This window comes from Oncorhynchus kisutch, linkage group LG17, assembly GCF_002021735.2.
Source record: "Oncorhynchus kisutch isolate 150728-3 linkage group LG17, Okis_V2, whole genome shotgun sequence".
In the NCBI taxonomy this organism is placed as follows: domain Eukaryota; kingdom Metazoa; phylum Chordata; class Actinopteri; order Salmoniformes; family Salmonidae; genus Oncorhynchus; species Oncorhynchus kisutch.
The window spans coordinates 41,859,981-41,881,745 of record NC_034190.2 but is presented as its reverse complement, the minus strand read 5'-3'; the positions used below and the strand labels follow the sequence as shown (position 1 = coordinate 41,881,745).

At 43.4% G+C, this 21,765-nt stretch overlaps 1 protein-coding gene across 5 annotated transcripts in view; it reads right to left on the bottom strand.

Moving 5' to 3' along the window:
- Positions 1–3,108: 3,108 nt before the first annotated feature.
- Positions 3,109–21,765, bottom strand: part of ash1l (ash1 (absent, small, or homeotic)-like (Drosophila)) — a 47,145-nt gene continuing 28,488 nt past the window's right edge. For 2 of the 5 annotated variants that reach the window (XM_031793839.1, XM_031793840.1), the window contains exons 14-27: positions 20,807–20,962; positions 20,138–20,208; positions 19,878–20,041; positions 18,648–18,800; positions 11,889–11,943; positions 11,532–11,664; positions 10,671–10,955; positions 10,267–10,353; positions 7,920–8,010; positions 7,061–7,199; positions 6,771–6,943; positions 6,484–6,650; positions 5,666–6,110; positions 3,109–5,519 (exon numbers count right to left, since the gene is read on the bottom strand). In XM_031793839.1, the coding sequence (XP_031649699.1) occupies positions 5,428–5,519; positions 5,666–6,110; positions 6,484–6,650; positions 6,771–6,943; positions 7,061–7,199; positions 7,920–8,010; positions 10,267–10,353; positions 10,671–10,955; positions 11,532–11,664; positions 11,889–11,943; positions 18,648–18,800; positions 19,878–20,041; positions 20,138–20,208; positions 20,807–20,962 (2,211 nt within the window). In that variant the 3' untranslated portion in view covers positions 3,109–5,427. The remainder of the gene's footprint in view (positions 5,520–5,665; positions 6,111–6,483; positions 6,651–6,770; positions 6,944–7,060; positions 7,200–7,919; positions 8,011–10,266; positions 10,354–10,670; positions 10,956–11,531; positions 11,665–11,888; positions 11,944–18,647; positions 18,801–19,877; positions 20,042–20,137; positions 20,209–20,806; positions 20,963–21,765) is intronic. The other 3 variants (XM_031793841.1, XM_031793842.1, XM_031793843.1) reach the window with 3 other exon arrangements.

Below are 21,765 nucleotides of genomic sequence, written 5' to 3'. Positions count from 1 at the left end.
TTGGACCACACACCCTCTCCACCGAAGAGCAAGCAAAATAGTGATTGCTTTGCAACTCTTGCAGTTAGCCACTGATTCCTTCCATACCAATCATTGTTGAATTTAGGATTTTGTACAATTTTATGTCCAATGGCCAATGAGCAGCGTTACATTTAATCTATAATTTCTCTTCATATTACAAGGATAGAAAAGGATTTGCCAATAGATTGTCGACATAATTAATGATGATGACTGTTTGTCTAGCTAGCTAGCTTGCGTGCTAAGATTTTCAAAGTATGACGTTGACATGATCAGTCCAATCAAAGCTACAGTAGATATAATGTCCTTTTATCTGTGGCCAATGACCTTGAGCCTTCTTGGACGAGCACTTCTAATGTAAATCTATAGCAGAACCCAAGGGGGCTTGAACTGCCAAGCTCTCATGGTCGATTCTGTGGTGATATAGTGTCGCCATGAGTGACAGAACCCTGAGCCAATCATAGCGCAACTAGAGCAGATTACCAATGCCTACACTCTGAGCTTTCTCTGGCTGCCCCTCCAACACAGAAACCATTGATCACTGAAACACCTGCATTTTGAAGCAGCCTTACTCAAGAAAGCAAGAGACCATGTTTGTATGCAGATTTTTTTTATTTTATACATTGTTTGATACATACCTTGATACAAACTGATACATACCTTGAATTAATCTCAAAATAACATGCAGGGTCGCCACTGATTGAGACACAGCCTACAAACGTTAATGGAAAAGGTGAACAGTGGATCGCATAGAGCAAAATACCGGTAGTTTATCTAGCCTATTCACTATGGTGAAGTGGGTCCAATCCTAACTTGTAGGCCTATTTGCTATTTCATGAGTATGAAACCATCATACCCAGAAAATATGAGGAATTTATTATGCAATGATTATGGAAATGAAATAATCTTATTTTAGAACGCAAAGAAAATAGATTTTCGCTCTTCTCACTAAGAGCAAATGATTGCATCTTGTTATATTTAGCTACCTCTTTTGTTATGATATGTCATGATATGTTCCCCATTTGCACAAGACTACTAGGCTACCTTTGCCTTCTTGTAAATGCAATAGAAACTGTGTGTACATATGGTCTAACGTTTGCGGGAAGATTAACGCATTCTCAAGTCAAGTTCAGTTTTTATAAATGCCAACTTTTGCGTCAAAACTGGCGCGCGCATGTTTTGGGGCATATTTTGTGCGCACACAATGTTTATAAATGTGGCCCAATGTAATCTAACCAGTTGGAGGACGACCTGCACAACCTTGGACCTGGCCACATCTGCCCGGGACCTGGCCCAGAATAGGACGGCATGGGGATCTATTTGTCGAGGTGCTATTGTTCCAAGGAGCAAGTGACTAACTTTGCACTGGGACTTTGTAGACTTTTTAGTATGGATTTTAATTGAGACCTCCTTGCTTTCTCAGTTTTATGGTTTTTGTGCAAGTACCTGCTGAAATCTATAATTAAATTACAGTTGAAGTCGGAAGTTTACATACACTTAGTTTGGAATCATTAAAAATAGTTTTTCAACCACTCCACAAATTTCTTGTTCAACTATAGTTTTGGTAAGTTGGTAAGGACATCTACTTTGTGCATGACACAATTTTTCCAACAATTGTTTACAGATTATGCACTTATAATTCACTGTATCACAATTCCAGTGGGTCAGAAGTTTACATACACTAAATTGACTGTGCCTTTAAACAGCTTGGAAAATTCCAGAAAATGATGTCATGGCTTTAGAAGCTTCTGATAGCCTAACTGACATAATTTCAGTCAATTGGAGGTGTACCTGTGGATGTATTTCAAGGCCTACCTTCAAACGCAGTGCCTCTTTGCTTGACATCATGGGGAAATCAAAAAAAATCCGCCAAAACCTCAGAAAAATAATTGTAGACCTCCACAATTCTGGTTCATCATTGGGAGCCATTTCCAAATGCATGAAGGTACCATGTTCATCTGCACAAACAATAGTACGCAAGTATAAACACCATGGGACCACGCAGCCGCCATACCGCTCTGTCTCCTAGAGATGAACGTACTTTGGTGCGAAAAGTGAAAATCAATCCCAGAACAACAGCAAAGTACCTTGTGAAGATGCTGGAGAAAACAGGTACAAAAGTATCTCTATCCACAGTAAAAACGAGTCCTATATCGACATAACCTGAAAGGCCGCTCAGCAAGGAAGAAGCCACTGCTCCAAAACCGCCATAAAAAAGCCAGAATACGGTTAGCAACTGCACATGGGAACAACGATGGTACTTTTTGGAGAAATGTCCTCTGATCTGATGAAACAAAAATAGAGCTGTTTGGCCATAATGACCATGTTTGGAGGAAAAAGGGGGAGGCTTGCAAGCCGAAGAACACCATCCCAACCGTGAAGCACGGGGATGGCAGTATCATGTTGTGGGGGTGCTTTGCTGCAGGAGGGACTGGTGCACTTCACAAAATAGATGGCTTCATGAGGGAGGAAAATTATGTGGATATATTGAAGCAACATCTCAAGACATCAGTCAGGAAGTTAAAGCTTGGTCGCAAATGGATCTTCCAAATGGACAATGACCCCAGGCATACTTGCAAAGTTGTGACAAAATGGCTTAAGGACAACAAAGTCAAGGTATTGGAGTGGCCATCACAAAGCCCTGACCTCAATCCTATAGAACATTTGTGGGCAGATCTGAAAAAGCGTGTGTGAGCAAGCAGGCCTACAAACCTGACTCAGTTACACCTGCTCTGTCAGGAGGAATGGGACCAAATTCACCCAACTTATTGTGGGAAGTTTGTGGAAGGCTACCTTTAAACTTTTGACCCAAGTTAAACAATTTAAAGGCAATGCTACCAAATACTCATTGAGTGTATGTAAACTTCTGACCCACTGGGAATGTGATGAAATTAATAAAAGATTAAATAAATAATTCTCTACTATTATTCTGACATTTCACATTCTTAAAATAAAGTAGTGTAAATGTATTTGGCTAAGGTGTATGTAAACTTCCGACTTTGCTTATAAATTCACCTGAATTATATTAAGGAAATCCAGAACACAATTGAACAATTCCTTTAAACATGATCAAAAAGTCCAGGCAAAATAAACATTCACAATAATGTAGTGCTTTTTATTTAAAAACAAACAAAAAAAACCCAAATAGAATATAAAACAAAAAGTAAAAACCAACAGCATTTTCATGACTTTAGAATCATAATTACAAACTTTTAACGAGTGGAAGAAGTTGACAAACTGTACACATCACAAAATGTCTGCCAGTCTGCCCATTTACAATGCTTGCATCTTATTTTGTGATTGTCTAAAAATAACTAAACAAATCACACAAAACACACAAATAGCCTACAAGCACAAGCATCATATTTATGACTGCTATCACAAAAAACAGAACCAAAAAGGAAGAACATATTTAGCTGACAGTTATACTTTTGTTTCTGTCATCTTTCATAATATCATAACATTTTTATGTTGGTTTGTTTTTTAGTGTTCAACACTTTGCAGCAAAAACAAGGAGCATATTTTCTCCTCAAAAGTAAAATTATTGATATTAATTATTACAGCGACAGATGTCATTTCAGTCACTTATGTCCCAATGCCTTTTATGAAGTTCGTTTGACATTCTTCTCGCTCATGCAGTACATAGATGAATTTCATTTTTAGGGAACAAAAGTTCAGTTAAAATTCTTATGTCATTCATTTAGGACAGTTGTGGTACATTTTACTGGACAAAAACACCTCTTCTTTCTCCTTCAAGCTTAAGTGTCTCGATTATAGTAATACAAATGGCAGACAATCATTATAATAATACATATGGGTCTGAGTTCTGTACAATACAATAATACACAAAATCTGTTATCAAGATATTGCTTTTGGAGACACTTCTCACATAATCCCAGTCTGTATATACATAACTTGGCACTGTACAACTTTCTGTCCTCTTTCTGTCAGTTTCTTTACTCTCTCGGTCTGTCAGTCCATCTTGATAGGACATTTCGGTCAAAGTCCCATTTTAAACAGAAGTGTTTGGAAAAAAGAAATCTCATCAAATCACACAAATTATTTAAAAGTATTCTCCATGGCAACCAGAACACATTTGAAGAATAAAATGTACAGCTAGAATTCCTCCCTCCCAACAAATACCCCTCACAGAATATATGAAAATATGACCATCACGATACATTTTATGTTTCCATAATTTCCCATAAAATGTTAATTGCCATCAAGCCCTTAATTTTTTTCCTTTTTTCTTCAAGAATTCTGGCAGATTACTGACACATAAATGTGCATACACAATACGCACACACTCACGCAAGGCAGTCAGGGATCACGGCGCTCTAAGGCATTACAGTAAGAGCCAGTGTTCCGCCACCTGACTTAGTTAAGCTGGTGAATCAGGTACTTCAGAAAGAGGGGTGAAGTGGACTGCCTCACAAACCAAACAAGACACTTGACTGACCAAAAGCGCACACTCCATCTTCCCAAAGACCACCAGCCATTCTCCCGTCCTTCCTTCTCTGTTCCTATATATATATATTATATATATAATATATATATATATATAAGATAATATACTTATTAAGTTGCTTTTCAGACTGGATCATCCAATACTGTGTTAGTGTGTCTCGTTGATACATTATAGAGCGCCAACAATATCCATGGTACCAAAGTGCAGTTGACCAACCTCGTTCCTGCTGCTTCTCTCCTAGTTCATCGTCAACAGTGTATGCTTACTGTACACTGCATAGCCTCTGAGGATAGTCCTGGTACATTAACCCTACGTTTAGTTTGTCATCACCACTTAGTCCCACTAGGGTGCGCCAGTCTCCAGTGTTCTGATTCCCATTTGATGTTGTTAAAAAAATTGAGTCTGTGGCTGCATGCCACAGCCGTGTTCAGTACCACTTTGTTCCTTTATTTTGCTCATCAAAAATAATTGACTCAAGGTTGCACTGATGAGCCATGTATGGATAATGTGACACCTATGTAATTGTCTCTCTGTAACAGGGCTGTCTTTGATGAATATATGTTCAATGCGCATTTTTAAGTGCATGGGGTACATTTTCCTATGTAAAAAAATTAAAAATAAAATATGCATTTGCATCGTACTTCAATAAGTCTGGGTCCACCCTCCTGAGAAGTCCTTGGGTCCCCTACAAAACTGTTATCAATGAACACGACTGCTGAGTGCACTGCTTCAAACCATTTATTTGTTGAGTTGTTTCATCACTTGAGATGAAAGGTTGGGGAAGAGGGGACACCACCTGAAGGGGCGCCAAGAGAAGGGGACCAACCTTTTCACTTTGTGGTGACCTTCTCTTTGTAGATGTCGTCTTCCCTCTTTCCATTTCCCCCCCACCTCTCCCAAGTAAATGAAAGGGGAATGTGCTTGCCAGGTAAGTGGCAACATCATTTTCTACCCACAAAGTCTCCGAATCCAAGTGTCCGTCTACGTAATCGCCGTCCTGACCCCTCCTCTAGAAGATAAGTGACATCTATGGCTGTTGGAAGAAGAGAGAGAAGTTACCAAACACCAATGACACATTCAGTTAACTGTCTGATATTTCCCCTTCATCAACTCAACAGTTTCCATTCTTCATCAAACCACCCCTCTGTCATAATTCCCGTTTCCTCATTGCCTGCTCACCGTTCTTATTGGGTGTTCTGTGTAGCAGATCCAGCAGAATCTTGTTTAGCCGATCCCTTTGCGCCTCCCTCCTGCCCAGTCCGGAGTGATGGAGGGGTGAGGAAGACATGGAGGGGAGGAGCTCCAGCACGTCAACTCCTCTCTCTGCTGTACCTTCCTCCAGCTCCCTATGCTCCTCTACCTCCTGCCCCGCCTCCTCCTCTTCTCCATCCCTTGGCCCATCTGGTCGCGTGGGTTGGGCAGCGGTAGGGAGTGCGGGTTCTTCATGGGCAGTGTCCATGTCCCCCTCCACCACTCTTCGGTTGTCACTCTCCGGACGGAAGTCGTCACCCTGGTCGCATGTGGAAGCGTCGTCCTCACAGGCCCCTCCAACTCCTTTGGGCCGCTCGCTCTTCCAGGCCGAACGCCCCCCGTTCCTCTTGTAGTTGTCAGGAACGTAGTGCGGCTGTGGCGAGGTTGGAAAGGAATAAAGGCTCTTTAATTTGACTTACAAGTTGCTCATACAGGACTTCATTTTTGGGATTATTAACAATTTGTTTTACTAACTGTGTATAAAGCTGGACCCCAATCTTCTCTCTTAGGATAACTAACGGTTTGCAACAACACCCACGAAAAGAACGGTGGGCACATATCAGTCGTCACTGGTGCCCAATCAACCTCTTTGACAAAACAACTTTGATACACTTCTCTAATTGCACTCAATTCAAGCCCATAACGGAACCTTATATCAATACTACCTCATCAAACTAGCCTCACTAAAACTACATACGGACACTTCAATACAAACAACCCCCACCCCTCCTCTTGGACCCTCTTACTGAGAAGTCTCTCTTGGGGGCCAGCCTCTTGGGGAAGTGGTTGAAGGCGTAGGGCTTAGTGCACACGGGGAAGCGGTTGCGGTGGATCTTGTAGAAGAGGTGCGCCGACTTGTCCAGGCGGTAGTCGCAGATGTACACGTCCTGCTCCTTCACTCCTTTCGGCCGTCCTGAGAAAAAAACAAACGCACCACAGGTCAGGTTAGGTAATTATGTGTGTTGGCTCAGTGTGTTTGTTTTGAACTCCCTTACAAAGTGTGTGTGTGTGTGTGTGCGTGCGTGAGTCTCACCTTTGCAGTAGGTGTAGAGATCGAGGACGCAGCAGGTCCCGACCACGGCCTCCAGAGGGATGATCTCGTAGAGTGGCACACGGAACAGCTCGTTGTGGTAGAAGCGGCGCGAGGGCGAGTGGTGCGTCTCGTGGGGCCTGAAGTAATGATGGCCAAAGGCAAACCTCTCACCCCTACAGGGTACCCACACAAGGAGACAAGAGCGTGTCAGAGGCAAAAATACAGCAATGAAATCGCTGAAGTTGCTCAGCGCTGGCTCAATGGGGCGTTCCCTTTTCCCCCTCCCTTACTTTTCACTCTTCCAGAGTTTCTCGATGCGGAAGATGTCTAGCTTGTCTCTGTTGACATGGGACAGGAGACGGTAGGACTGCCTGACTGGCTGGCCCTCTGGGGTGCGTCTGCTGTCCCTCATCAGGTACACACAGTCACCTGGTCAGACAGGTTACATAACATTATCATGATTTTTATTTATACATTTTTGTTTTTTTAAATTACCCTTTTATCTCCCCAATTTCGGGATTACGATCTTGTCTCATCGCTGCAACTCCCCAACGGGCTCGGGAAAGGTTGAGTCATGCGTCCTCTGAAACATGACCGACCAAGCCGCACTTCTTAACACTCGCTCGCTTTACCTGGAAGCCAGCTGCACCAATGTGTCGAAGGAAACACTGTTCAACTGACGACCGAAGTTAGCCTGCAGGCCCCCGGCCCGCCACAAGGAGTCGCTAGAGCGCGATGGGCCAAGTAAAGCCCCCCCCGGGCCAAAGCCTCGCCAAACACGTACGACGCTGGGTCACGGCCGGTTGTGATGCAGTCTGGGATCGAACCCCAGGCTGTAGTGATGCCGCAACACTGTGATATAGAGACTTATAGAGTGCTGCACAACTCGGGAAGCCGGTACAAGGAACATTTATCACACCCCAAGTTGCTACACAACAATTATTCCACGTGGCAAGCTGTGCAACTGACACAAAAACTCACTACAACATTGATGTGGCCTCATACATGGGGTTACGTCCGAAATGGCATGCTATTACCTATATAATGCACTACTTTTGACCAGAGCCCTATACTTCTGAGCAGAGCCCTGTTCAAAAGTAGTGCACTATATAGGGCATAGGGTGCCATGGTTATAGTCCCCTTCCATACCTTGGTGCAGCAGCAGTTCGTCTCGCAGCAGACAGATGTAGTAGATTGAGCCAGACTGGGCGTAGCTGGGCTGGGGCAGCATTGGCACCTCCTGGAGCACCAATGGGACAGGATATGACATCAGATCAAACAAGAAGATGAAACTAAAGACAAAGCATTCCTTTGAAATAACCACCTGTAAGGAGTGGAGTATCTGAAACAACAATGGCTATATATACCCATTGATTCTTGAAGAATATAACTTCTGAAATGCCTTATGAGCTTAGTTCAACTGTCATTCCCTATCAGAAACCAAAATATAAGATTTTCTTACTCCATTGTTGGTAAGCAATGTAATTGTAAACAAATACGGTGTAGCCTCAAAACATGGTTAAAACTGTACATTTGATATCATGGATGGTCAGTCCTTGAATCCATAGCTCTGTGTATACATTTGAGATTGGTTGTACACCCCCATCCCTCCACTGTTTTCCAAATCAGTGGCAGGGTGACGCTTTGTTAGTTTCAACTGCATATTTGCCCCTTTATTTACACTTTCTGTAAAGTGTGTTGTGACTGTTAAATGCACTTTTAAAAAAAAGTGATTTGATTATCTTAGTTTTGGGATGTGCATATCACCTTTTTTGTCACTGACTGAACACATCTCTCATGGGCTGTTTCACAATATGCATTCTACCATGCTACGAGCACGCAAATTGATGCACAGGAGGGTAGGAGAATGAGTTCCAAATCAAAGTTTGCGGCGCAAAAGTTTATTGAAATGAATGGCGGACATTATTTGAGCTCAAGAGGAGAAAATAAACTCAGACTTTGGAATGAAATGTTGCCCATTCACATCTCATATGTTGCCTGATTGCAATATTTTATCTTGATACATTAATAAATACATACAGTACTCATTTTGGCATGTTTACCTGCCTACAATACCCACTTTAGTGTGTGTAGATCGCAAGCCCATTGTAAGTCAATAGAGCAAACTGGATAGCTAGCTAGCCACAAAGAATTGGTAACTAGCTAACCATGAAGAACTGACAGTCATCTACCTTGCATAACATTATTTTTAGGTAGTTTTTGCCTGTTAAACTAGCTGGCTAGTGCAGGTTATTACGTTCAGTGAATGGGGGAGGTGAAGCGTGACATAATACAGTAGGGGGAGTGCGAGTGCTTCTCAAATGTAATATTTTATCCACACTCGTCCTCACAAGAACGCACTCAAGAGAGCGTCCACAAAGAATGCACTCGGAACATGAGTGTGGAGAATAGTAGTACGCATATTGAGAAACACCCATCGTCTGATAACCCACCTGTGACCTTCCAGTTTCTTTGAGGGGTTGGAATGGAAATAATTTTCCAATTGTTTCGTTCTGAATAATTTCGTTTCATTCCACTGTTCTGACCAGCAAAATAAAGTTAGAACCGGTTTGAACACAAAAATAAACTTACGGTTTATATCATTCCTTTCTGTTCCTTTTTAAACCAAATCATATATATTTTTCAAACATTTAGCTCGACATTGAATTACTTCACCAATCAGTGCAGATAGCGCAGCTTGCTATGGAGTGAGAAAGCTATAGCTGTTAACACACATTGGACAGACAAGGGTGGGGAGCAAGAAAGGGTGGAGGAAGAGGCTTGGCTTGAAGTGCTGGGCATCTTGTTATGACTTGCATTATCTGAATCAGGCCTCTCAGAATTATACCTACGCAGGAGTGGCTTTTATGAAGGAACTTTGAATGTCTTTGGCCTTCCGAGAGTTGGCTTAATTGTTGGACCAGAGCTAGTTAGCTAGCTAACGTGTGTGTGCAGAGAGGCACCAGAAAAAAAAACATATCTTACCTTTTTGTAGTTAATAAATCCAATGTGAAATGTGATAACTATAGTATCCTTAACTATCATTGAAAAGGTTAATCTCTAATTAAAAATGTCTCTCCCTAATTTCAGAATCACGCTTGTAACGTCAGTAGGCTACAGTAGTCTATGCTCCGGCGAGGGAGGGGCAGGTAGCCTACACACACACACAGTAGCAAAGATTTTTTGCTGGCAGCAGACACTGGAATACGTTTCTGAGTGACATAGTGAGGACTTTGCATAGGTGCTTTGTTTCATTTTTGGTGGGACTGGAAAATGCCCGGAACGTAAAATAACATTATTAACCAGATCCCATGCTTTTAAAATAACGGTTATGTTCCGGAATAGTATAGATCGCTTTCGTTCCCAGTTCTGATTCTGCCCCCCACCTCCTCCAAACATTTTAGTTTTCTGTTCTGTTCCCTGAACCGGTTCCAACTTCTGGTTCCTATAGACCATGGGGTGTGATTGAGATTAGGTTAAGGGGGACAACACTCACCCTGTCCACAGGTCGGGGGTCGCACTGCTCACACAGGTAGTGTTCCACCTCCGCCTCCAGCCGCATGCAGTCAAAGTGCTGCCACACCTGAGAGACAGACGCATCACCGTTTACCCTGACACTACAATCACAGCCAAAACTAACGCTAACAATATATTAGACTACCACACTTAGTCATCTTTCCCACAATCAACTCGTGCTCTCAAAAACATTGCTTCCGTGACAGGAACACTCACCAGTCACTCTGAATCAACAGGCAGGTATTTGGAATCCAAACTGTACATTGCCTCATGGATTCAGTAAGGAACTGATATTCAGTTATATCCATATTCAGTTAGGCTAACATTCAACAACAGGTTGAATTCGGAGCCTGCAATGTTAGGCTGTGTCCCACGCTCTCTCACCATGCACTTCTCACACTGGATCATCAGGCCCTCGTCCTTGTACATGCCGCAGATGCAGCGGATGATGTCATCGTCCTTGTCGTGAGAGCCCGGCCAGCCCCCTCCGTGGTGGTGGTGATGATGGGCGTGGTCTCGCTCCAGCGAATCCGAACTGTCCGCTTCGCTGGCTGTTTCTCCGACAATTTCGTCAATCTGGACAGCGGCTTCGTGGCGCGCACCGTAGTAGGCCTTCCTCAGCCGGCACACGTCCCTCCCTACTGACGACTTCCGCCCGTAGTATTTCTGCTAGGATGGAGGGAGCATAGGGCAATGACGTTGAGAATTTGGAAAATACAGTTTGTGTTTTGTAAAGCGAAGCTTACGCCACAGCAACCTAAACAAGTTCGACCAGGCTTCCAGAATCCCACTTAGAATTCTAAACCCCTACAAAATGATACATTTTCAGACAGATAGCAACAATGGCAAGAAGCTGCCATGTGGGGAATCGTGGCTCGTTTCAGCTGGTTGTTTCTTGTTATTGATACCGTGTCTTCTTTTGAGGCGTTTTGACTCATCACGTCTATGCTAATATGGCAAAAATTTGGTAGCTAGCTAACCACCAACTGTAATGGTGTATTTGGGAGACAAGTGCTCATTGTACAAATGTATGTATATTTTCAATAATGATTTGGAGAGGAAATATAGTTGACTAACCTTCAAACGATTTGAGTGGCACTCACACAGCCTCCACACAACACAAATGTAAATAAGAGTCCTCTGTGTGTAGGTGTGTGTGTAAAAGAGTCCTCTGTGTGTAGGTGTGTGTGTAAAGGAACAGTGGCTGTGTATATCCAATAAGGAGTAGGGTTGAGGGATACCCACCTCTGCATTGCGGAACACTTTGAGCATGTCAGTGTCAAATGCCTCCACGGTCTTGTAGTGCCCTGTGGTGATTTGCTTCTCAATGGTACTCAGGTCCAGCGGGTCTGACACCTTCTCATAGTACTGCGTGTTCCTGGGGTCACACACACACACACACACACACACACAGTCATGGGGTGAGAGTCAAAACTGTGCCTCTTGTCTCATGAATCAAAACATGATCGTAATGGTCGCAAGAAGCGATAAGAACACTGAGGGTGTTGGATAACACACAAAGCGTTGCACAACACACCTACATACAGTAAACATTGGTGAAAGAGCTAGCATGCACACACAAACAAACAAGCAAAAACATACCGCTTTCTTGAGGGTAGGTTTACCAGTGGAGCAGCAAGGGTCTGACCAGCTGAGTCTATGGAAAGAGAGATGTTTCATTATCTTCAGCAGAGTACCTTCTACTTTTATAGTGCATAAATATACTCAGGGAAAAATGAGTCTGCACACTTGAATCAGATCTACAACAGCAGATGTTTGTAGAAGCAAAAGCCAAACAGGTAAGCCAGTAGTAGTGGTCAGTACACGCACATGGACTGAGTCCTGTTGAGAATGGGTTGCGTAACACAGAAGTGTTGACTTTGTCATGTCATTGCCATTTGACCCCAGTTTCTCTGAAGGCACCAGGGATGTTTAGAGACTAGGAAGTTCATGGGAAGTGTAACGTCTGCGCCCAACTCACACTCCCAAACACTTAGATCCCCAGAACGCTGACCACTTTCCAGCTCAGTGTCCAGATCCCAATCACCGGAATTCTAATCACTTGTTCACACACCTGCATGTCATCATCCCACAATATTTAGTTCAGTTCCTTGCACCTCATCACTGTGAGGTATTGTTTGTTTTGAGACACTTCTCTCAGAGCACTGGTTTTTCCCGTCCTTCACTCCTGCCGTGTAGGATAGTTGTTGCCTGCTTCACTCAACGCTTTTTGCCTATTCCCTGCCTGTACTGTTGCCATCTTGGACCTACCGTGTATGACCTTCTGCCTGCCCCTGGACCCAGCTACCTGCCTTCTCCCAAGGTCCCTTCCAATAAACACCTGCTGCGCTCTGTGCTTGAAACCAGCTCTCTGTCTCCTATCGTGTTCATTACAGGAAGGAGTTCAGTGTGTGCGCAAGTTTGTGAGTGAGTAATCGAGAGAGTGTGAGTATGCTGGAGGGGTGGTTGGTGTTTACAGGGAAGGCTGCACACACCCACACCCGTGTACACACAAAGCTCTGCCATCCCTTACAGCTGGGTTCCCCAACTGGCGGCCCGTGGGCCAAGTCTGCCCCGCCAGCAATATTATTTGGCCTCACAAAGCCCCCCAAAATAATGATTAATATTTTTTTCATTTAAAATGATAATAAAAAAATCTCGGGCCCGACATACAAAAATTCCAGAATGCAATGTTCCAAGAAGGAAATTACACAACCTAAATAATGCAAAAATTACATATTAACTTAATTCACGAGGAGAGAGAATGCAGGAGACTAATAACTAATAAAGCAGGCAGCGGGCCATTTTGTAGGGAGCCGCTGAAACGTAAATCTGCAAACGCAGCGCAATTAACATGAGGTGAACAGCGCCTGGTGCTGAAAATATACAGTACCAGTCAAAAGTTTGGACACACCTACTCGTTTAAGGGTTTGTATTTGTAGAATAATAGTGAAGACGTCAAAACCATGAAAAAACACATGAAATCATGTAGTAACCAGAAGTGTTAAACAAATCATAATATATTTGAAATTCTTCAAAGTAGCCACCTTTGCCTTGATGACAGCTTTGCACACTCTTGGCATTCTCTCAACCAGCTTCATGAGGTAGTCACCTGGAATGCATTCCAATTAACAGGTGTGCCTTGTTAAAAGTTAATTTGTGGAATTTCTTTCCTTCTTAATGCGTTTGAGCCAATCAGTTGTGTTGCGACTAGGTAGGGGTGGTATAAAGAAAATCACCCTATTTGGAAAAAGACCAAGTCCATATTATGGCAAGAACAGCTCAAATAAGCAAAGAGAAACAACAGTCCATCATTACTTTAAGACATGAAGGTCAGTAAATCTGGAAAATTTCAAGAACTTTTAAAGTTTCTTCAAGTGCAGTCGCAAAAACCATCAAGCGCAATGATGAAACTGGCTCTCATGAAGACCCTCACAATAAAGGAAGACCCAGAGTTACCTCTGCGGCAGAGCATAAGTTCACTAGAGTTACCAGCCTCAGAAATTGCAGCCCACATAAATGCTTCACAGAGTTCAAGTAACAGACACATCTCAACATCAACTGTTCAGAGGAGACTGCGTGAATCAGGCCTTCATGGTTGAATCACTGCAAAGAAACCACTACTAAAGGACACTGATAAGAAGAAGTGACTTGCTTGGGACAAGAAACACGCGCAATGGACATTAGACCGGTGGAAATCTGTCCTTTGGTCTGATGAGTCCAAATTTGAGATTTTTGGTTCCAACCGCTGTGTCTTTGTGAAACAGAGTAGGTGAACGGATGATATCCGCATGTGTGGTTCCTACCGTGAAGCATGGAGGAGGAGGTGTGATGGTGCTTTGCTGGTGATACTGTCAGTGATTCATTTAACCAGCATGGCTACCACAGCATTCTGCAGTGATACACCATCCCATCTGGTTTGCGCTTAGTTGGACTATCATTTGTTTTTCAACAGGATAATGACCCAACACACCTCCAGGATGTGTAAGGGCTATTTGACCAAGAAGGAGAGTGATCATCAGAAGACCTGGCCCCCACAATCACCTGACCTCAACCCAATTGAGATGGTTAGGGATGAGTTGGATCGCAGAGTGAAGGAAATGCAGCCAACAAGCGCTCAACATATGCGGGAACTAGTGATGCACCGGTATGACATTGTTTGTACAGTTAAATAGTTAAATAATAACACACACACACACGGACGCAGCGGTCTAAGGCACTGCATCTCAGTGCAAGAGGCATCACTACAGTCCCTGGTTCGAATCCAGGCTGTATCACATCCGGCCGTGATTGGGAGTCCCACAGGGCGGCGCACAATTGGACCAGCGTCGTCCGGGTTTGGCCGGGGTAGGCCGTCATTGTAAATAAGAATTTGTTCTTAACTGACTTGCCTAGTTAAATAAAGGTCACACACACACACACACACACGCACATACACAATGGCCAAAAAGTTTGTCCCCATTATCAGTCAAATCAAAACCAATTTATTTCACTTACTTGCTCATTGTTAATTTGTTCAGTCGTTTCATTCTCAACCAGGATTTCTATGGAACGCATTTTGGGTCTTTGCGTGTCAAAAAAGATACACATCAAATAAAACTATTTGACGTGTCAAATAACACTATTTGATGTGTGAAATAGATTGGTCAACAATCAGGACCTGAATAATCATTTTACATATTTAATACACATTGATTACACTATCCCTCATATTTCATATGCCACAATGATTCATCGATACGTATGCTACGATGCTGATAAAGTTGTCATGAATAAATGCCAGCTAGCTCATGGATGCAAACAATGTTCTATGTGAAGCCAGCCATAATATGGATTAGCCACAATAGCAGACTTAGCAGTTAGCCTTCAAAATAAAAAGTATGTCATTGACAGTGAGGCAAATCAAAACAAATAGTAGAATTATGCCATAATTTAATAGATAATGCTAAATGAGGTTGGAATGTTGTTATATAAAATCAACAAAAGACAATCATTTGTTAATTTGACAAAAATCTGTTGAAATCACACTGGATCTATTATACTTTAAAATTGCATTGGGGACATACTTATTTAACTGTACAGCCTTACCTATGGATTGTGGATCAATGACATGGGGTATCAGTCTACTCAGTGACACCCAGAGAACTTTAACGTCGTAGCTATTATTGCTGGACTCTGAAACAACTGTGAATTGAGCCACATTTATTGTCAACCTATGTGTATTGAACACTATTCCAGAGGAAAAACAATACTGCGTGGATGTTTTGGAGTCTGATAAATATCTTGGGTATTGAGTAGACTGATAACCCATTTCATTGATCCCCAAACCTTAGGTAAAGCTGTACAGTGCCATATGAATGTCAATACACACAATAGGCTGATTGGGGAGGTCATTTCACACAGTCACAGTCCCGCGATAACAGCTACAACGCTAATATTTACGTAAACTCTTCAGAGTTGTGTTCTGTAGGTGTCACCGAGTAGACTGATTCCATTTCATTGCTTCACATTCCAACCTGGTTTAACATTATCTAGTCTAAATATGGCATGATTCCACCAATTGTAAACTTCTGCATCACGTTCAAAAATGTACTTTTATTTTGAAGGCAAACCGCAAAGTCCACTATTGTGCCTAATCCTTATTGTGGCTAGCTTCACAACACATAACCCGGTTCGGTGGAGCCTCACTAGCCAGATGAAGCTAGCTGGCTACTTATAACATTAGCTTTGGGCAACAGGGTTAAGCAACTGGATAGCTATTTATTTTCATGAACTGAAGTTCAATTTCAATCGGCAAACAACAAGTGGTTACCTAGCTAATACTTACTCACAAGGATTCCTAAATCATTGCTAAGAATGAAAATGACTGCAGTTTCTATTGGTCATTGTTTTCAGGCTGGTTGTATTGGTGCTAGCTAGGTACCAAGCTAAAGGTAGTTAGCTACCCCAGAAGTTGCGGTCTAACAAATAATGCTGTATTACCAACGTGGTATTGTAAACACATTGTTCGAGGCCAGTGTTTGCAGCATTGACAGTGCTACGATAGTAGTGGTATCGCTTGGCTTGCACGTGCAATTTCAGAACATAGCGCGTCAAATAGTGTTATTGTCAAATAGTATTATTTGACTACACGTCAAATAATACTATTTGACAATAACACTATTTGACGTTTTTTGACACGCAAAGACCCAAACGGCGTTCCGTAGTATGTATGTCGTGAAGCAAATAGCAGTGACGCTATTACTGTGTAACACCAGTAGGGCAACATCTGAAAAATATTGCACTTGGTCATGTGTACCAGTACTCGACCAGTCACGAAAGCCAACATCACCCACGACAGAGAATGGTTGATTGTCAATTCCATTTTCTTGGCGTTAATGGATTCTCGCTGAAATGTTCTTACTCTTTCAAATGACTGATCGACTTGTTGACTGCTCGATCCACACAGCAGACATTGTGGGCTAGGTTAGGAATGCTGTGTTGCACGTGTAGCGCAACATTTTATGTGGCGTCATTACGTCATGTAACCTACGTTATATAGGTATTTACGTCAGCTTTGCCATCGGTTTTGCACATCGGCGTTAAACTAGAAATAGGACCGATACCGATGTTGGCATTTTTTTGACTAATGTCGTCCGATTCCGATATGTTCACCGATATATCGTGCAACCCTAGTGGGAACTCCTTCAAGACTGTTGGAAAAGCATTCCAGGTGAAGCTGGTTGAGAGAATGCCAAGAGTGTGCAAAGCTGTCATCAAGGAAAAGGGTGGCTACTTTGAAGAATCAAAAAATATATATATATATTTAGATTTGTTTAACACTTTTTTGGTTACTACATGATTCCATGTGTTATTTCATAGTTTTGATGTCATCACTATTATTTTACGATGTAGAATTTTTTTACACATGGTGTGTCCAAACTTCTGACTTGTACTGTAGCTAACTTGTTATGCAAGTGTTGCACAGCAACAGATGGAGAAAAACTACACCAGTCGAGTAATTCACTTCAACAATAATCTTCATCTTAATTTGACTTTACAAACAAACAACAAGAGAGCTTAATTGGAGTCTATTTCATCCAAGTCTTATATAAAATACCTTAGCCTACCTCAGCCAGTTATGACGCTAAACAGCACCTTCCACAAAAATATATGGCCTAATAGAAGCAGGCAGTCCTCCCCTCGGACACGATCTTGTGGATGTCGGGTGAGATTTTGATGCGCAGGCAGTCCTAGATTGACTTACGTGAAAGCCGGTTCCCGTCGTGAGTCTATATTACGTTCATAGAGGAAAATGAGAACTCGCAGGTGTAAATCAATCCAAACATTGTTAGCACATAAAATGTACGTTTCTTTATAGTGCTATATTCCTCTGAGCATGCCACCCACAACGAACACAAGGACTCAGCACTACTACTGAGCGCATCCCTGATTTGGCTCGATGTCTGGAGTTCAATCAGCTCCGTTTGAATTGCGGCCTCATCCAGCGAGGGTATCGTTTTCTTTTCAAGGGAAGAGTATTCTCCACCTGGGCGGACTTTGAGAGGATCACATACAAACGCAATGATATCCTTGGGCATGCTGTAGTCTTCAAATCTGGTTGAGAAGTTGTCCCTCAGCTGCTTGATGAAATCTTCGTTCACCTGTGTGACAATGCTGCGGCCTGGTCCCATGCCTGTCGTTTCTCCAGTGTGCTGAAGTGCAGTAGCCCAAATCGAACAACTGAAGTTTCATAGTAAAGGCCTCAATTTTTTCCACCATGTCCACCATGTGCAGATTTAACCCGTTTAAGTGACAGAATGTCAGCCCAAAAAGCTGTGTGTGTAGCTTGCAGTTAACGCTTCAACGTTTCTGCTTCGGGCCACCGTCTGGGGCGGGAAGGCCACTTGAAAGTTTCATGCTTAGATTAATAATGACTTCTGAGATTTAACTATTGGCAAACAGCGACATTTTCATTGCAAATAAGACACACTGGCTTGGCATTGAACACATATCTCTCTGTACATTCATCCCTGAAACTTAGATTTTCCTTATCTACCTTTCTTTTGATACTATTGATACAAGCTAATGGATCTGAACGAACGACCTGTTTTCCCCCACCAATCAAAGCACGGAAAAATAAAAATGTTTGTTTTTTTTAAAATTGAGACATGGTGATTTTATTTAGCGTAATTTTGCGTAATCAGATCAAAATGATTATGGTATGGTCACTGAATGTATTATGTACAAATCAGACGTGTTAAAAATGTTGTTAAATTTGTAGTGTAGGCCAATTAATTGTGCTAATATTATATCCCGTCAGTGTAAATAAGAATTTGACCTGCCTAGTTCAATAAAGGTGTGTGTGTGTGTGTCACTGACCCTTGTAGCTGGTGATCATGTCACAGATCTCCTTGAAGATGTGCGCCAGGCGGGCTGTGCGGGTGACCTCCGTGTTCTCCTCGGCCGCTGCCAGCCTCCGCGTGCGCACCGACCGGGACGTCTGGAGCGCCGAGAACTGTGTCAGGAACACGTCTGCGGAGACAAAGGGACACACGCACAGGGCGATTGAGTCGACAAGCCATCACAAACACTCCCCTCGACGCCACATACAAAAAAACAGCATTCATATTCCGGATTTAACTGGGGTTTCTCCGAAAAGCTTTGTAGCACTAACGTCATCATAAGTCTATTGTAGGGAAAGGATGAAATATTATCTTAGAGCTACAAATCTTTTGGGAAAACTTACCCCTGGCACATTCCTGCATACAGAAATATACTAAGCAAAAATATAAACGCAACAATTTCAACAATTTTACTGAGTTATATGAACTGTAAGGAAATCAGCCAATTGAAATACATTCATTCGGCCCTAATCTCTGGATTTCACATGATTCGGCATGGGCCAATCAGAATGAGTTACCCCACAAAATGGCTTTATTACAGACAGAAATACTCCTCAGTTTCATCAGCTGTCCGAGTGGCTGGTCTCAGACGAGCCCACAGGTAAAGAAGCCTGATGTGGAGGTCCTGGGCTGGCGTGGTTGTGAGGTCGGTTGGACGTACTGCCAAATTCTCAAAAACAATGTTTTTTTATAAGCCGCCTCGGCTTATAGTAGAGAAATGAACATTCAATTCTCTGGCAACCACTCTGGTGGACATTCCTGCAGTTAGCATGCCAATTACATGCTCCCTCAACTTGAGGCATCTGTGGCATTGGGTTGTGTGTCAACAGTACAAGGTGCACCTGTGTAATGATCATGCTGTTTAATTAGCTTCTTGATATGCCACACCTGTCAGGTGGATGGATTATCTTGGCAAGGGAGATATGCTCACTAACCGGGATGTAAACAAATTTCTGCACAAAATGTTAGACATTTTGAGGATCTTTTATTTCAGCTCATGAAACATGAGACCAACACTTTACCTGTTACGTTCCTATTTCTGTTCAGTATAGAATGATTATTCTATTCATTCTAGTTCTGTTTTCCTGCACATGTGGGGTCTCACACACCTTTGACCCCTCACACACACACACACACACACACACACACACACACACACACACACACACACACACACACACACACACACACACACACACACACACACCTGACTTGATGTTTCCATCGTCGCGGATGACTCCTCCCCAGCGTGTGTAGATGGACAGGCCGCCACTGGCCTCCCTCTCGCCCTCCCTCTTCAACAGCTCCTGCTTCTCCCTCATCTTCTCCCAGTTCCTCAGTAGGAACACACAGTGCTTCAGCACAAAGTTCCTGAGCCACAGGGAGAGAGAGAGAGAGTGGTGAGTGTGTGTGTTCTGTTTGCGTGAAGGGCAGATGGGGTGTTTGGCACGTGTGCTGTGTGTGTACCTCTCTCTGTTGGACATGGGTTTCATAAGAAGGTGGGGATAAAACTTGCTGCTGTCACTTGAATCCTCCTCCTTGGGAAAAGAGAAGAGGGGGAGAGTTAGAGATAAAGGAGTACTGATCCTATGCTGCTGTCACTTGAATCCTCCTCCTTGGGAAAGGAGAAGAGTTAGAGATAGAGGAGTACTGATCCTATGCTGATGTCACTTGAACCCTCCTCCTTGGGAAAGGAGAAGAGGGGGAGAGTTAGAGATAAAGGAGTACTGATCCTATGCTGCTGTCACTTGAATCCTCCTCCTTGGGAAAAGAGAAGAGGGGGAGAGTTAGAGATAAAGGAGTACTGATCCTATGCTGTTGTTCAGTCCAGCCCTCTCACTATTCAAGTCCATGTCATTTTTTTTATCGAACCTTCCACCCCACAAAAAGCTCCTTTGAAACAAAGAACCACTCTGTTCTACATGCACAGTCCCCCTTAAAATAGGTTCTCTAGGTTACAGAGCTAAAGACATGGCAAAATATTGACTGATTTAGGACCAGAATACAATGTCTTTGCTTTTAGGCTCCATAAAAATGCTGTGGTAAAACGTTTGATGACGGTAAATATCAAAGACCCATTGCAGTGGCAGTAGCAAGACACCTGATATAACATTTCCTCTAGTCTCTCTCCCTTACACGCACTCGTTTTTTCAGCTGGTGCTTGGACTTGCGTTTCTCCTTGAGTCGACCCAGCCGCCGTGCCCCGCCTGTCTTTCCAGGCATCCCGTTGATTCGCTGGCTTTTACCTCCGATGATGCCCCGGCAGCCCTCTGAGCCACATTTACACACTTGCTGTAGAGAGAGTGAGAGCGAGAGAGAGCGAGAGAGAGAGGGGAGTAGAGAAAGAGAGGGGAGTAGAGAGAGAGAGGGGAGTAGAGAGAGAGAGGGGAGTAGAGAGAGAGGGGAATACAGAGAGAGAGCGAGAGAGAGGGGAGTAGAGAGAGAGAGGGGAGTAGAGAGAGAGAGGGGAGTAGAGAGAGAGAGCGGAGTAAAGAGAGAGAGAGCGAGGGGAGTAGAGAGAGGGGAGTAGAGAGAGATAGGGGAGTAGAGAGAGAGAGAGGGGAGTACAGAGAGAGAGCGAGAGAGAGGGGAGTAGAGAAAGAGAGGGGGAGTAGAGAGAGAGGGGGGGAGTAGAGAGGGGGAGTAGAGAGAGAGAGGAGTAGAGAGAGAGAGGGAGTAGAGAGAGAGAGAGAGGGGAGTAGAGAGAGAGAGAGAGGGGAGTAGAGAGATCGAGGGGAGAGAGCGAGGGGAGTAGAGAGAGCGAGGGGAGTAAAGAAAAAGAGGAGGAGAGAGAGCGAGGGGAGTAGAGAGAGAGAGAGAGAGAAAGAGAGAGAGAGAGAGAGAGAGAGAGGGGAGGAGAGAGGGGAGGAGAGAGGGGAGTAGAGAGAGAGCGGGGGAGGAGAGAGAGAGCGAGAGAGAGAGAGGGGAAGAGAGAGGGGAGTAGAGAGAGAGAGGAGTAGAGAGAGCGAGAGGGAAGGGAGTAAAGCGAGAGAGAGAGAGAGAGAGAGAGAGAGAGAGAGAGAGAGAGAGGGGAGTAGAGAGAGGGGGAGTAGAGAGAGAGAGAGTGGAGTAGAGAGAGAGAGAGTGGAGTAGAG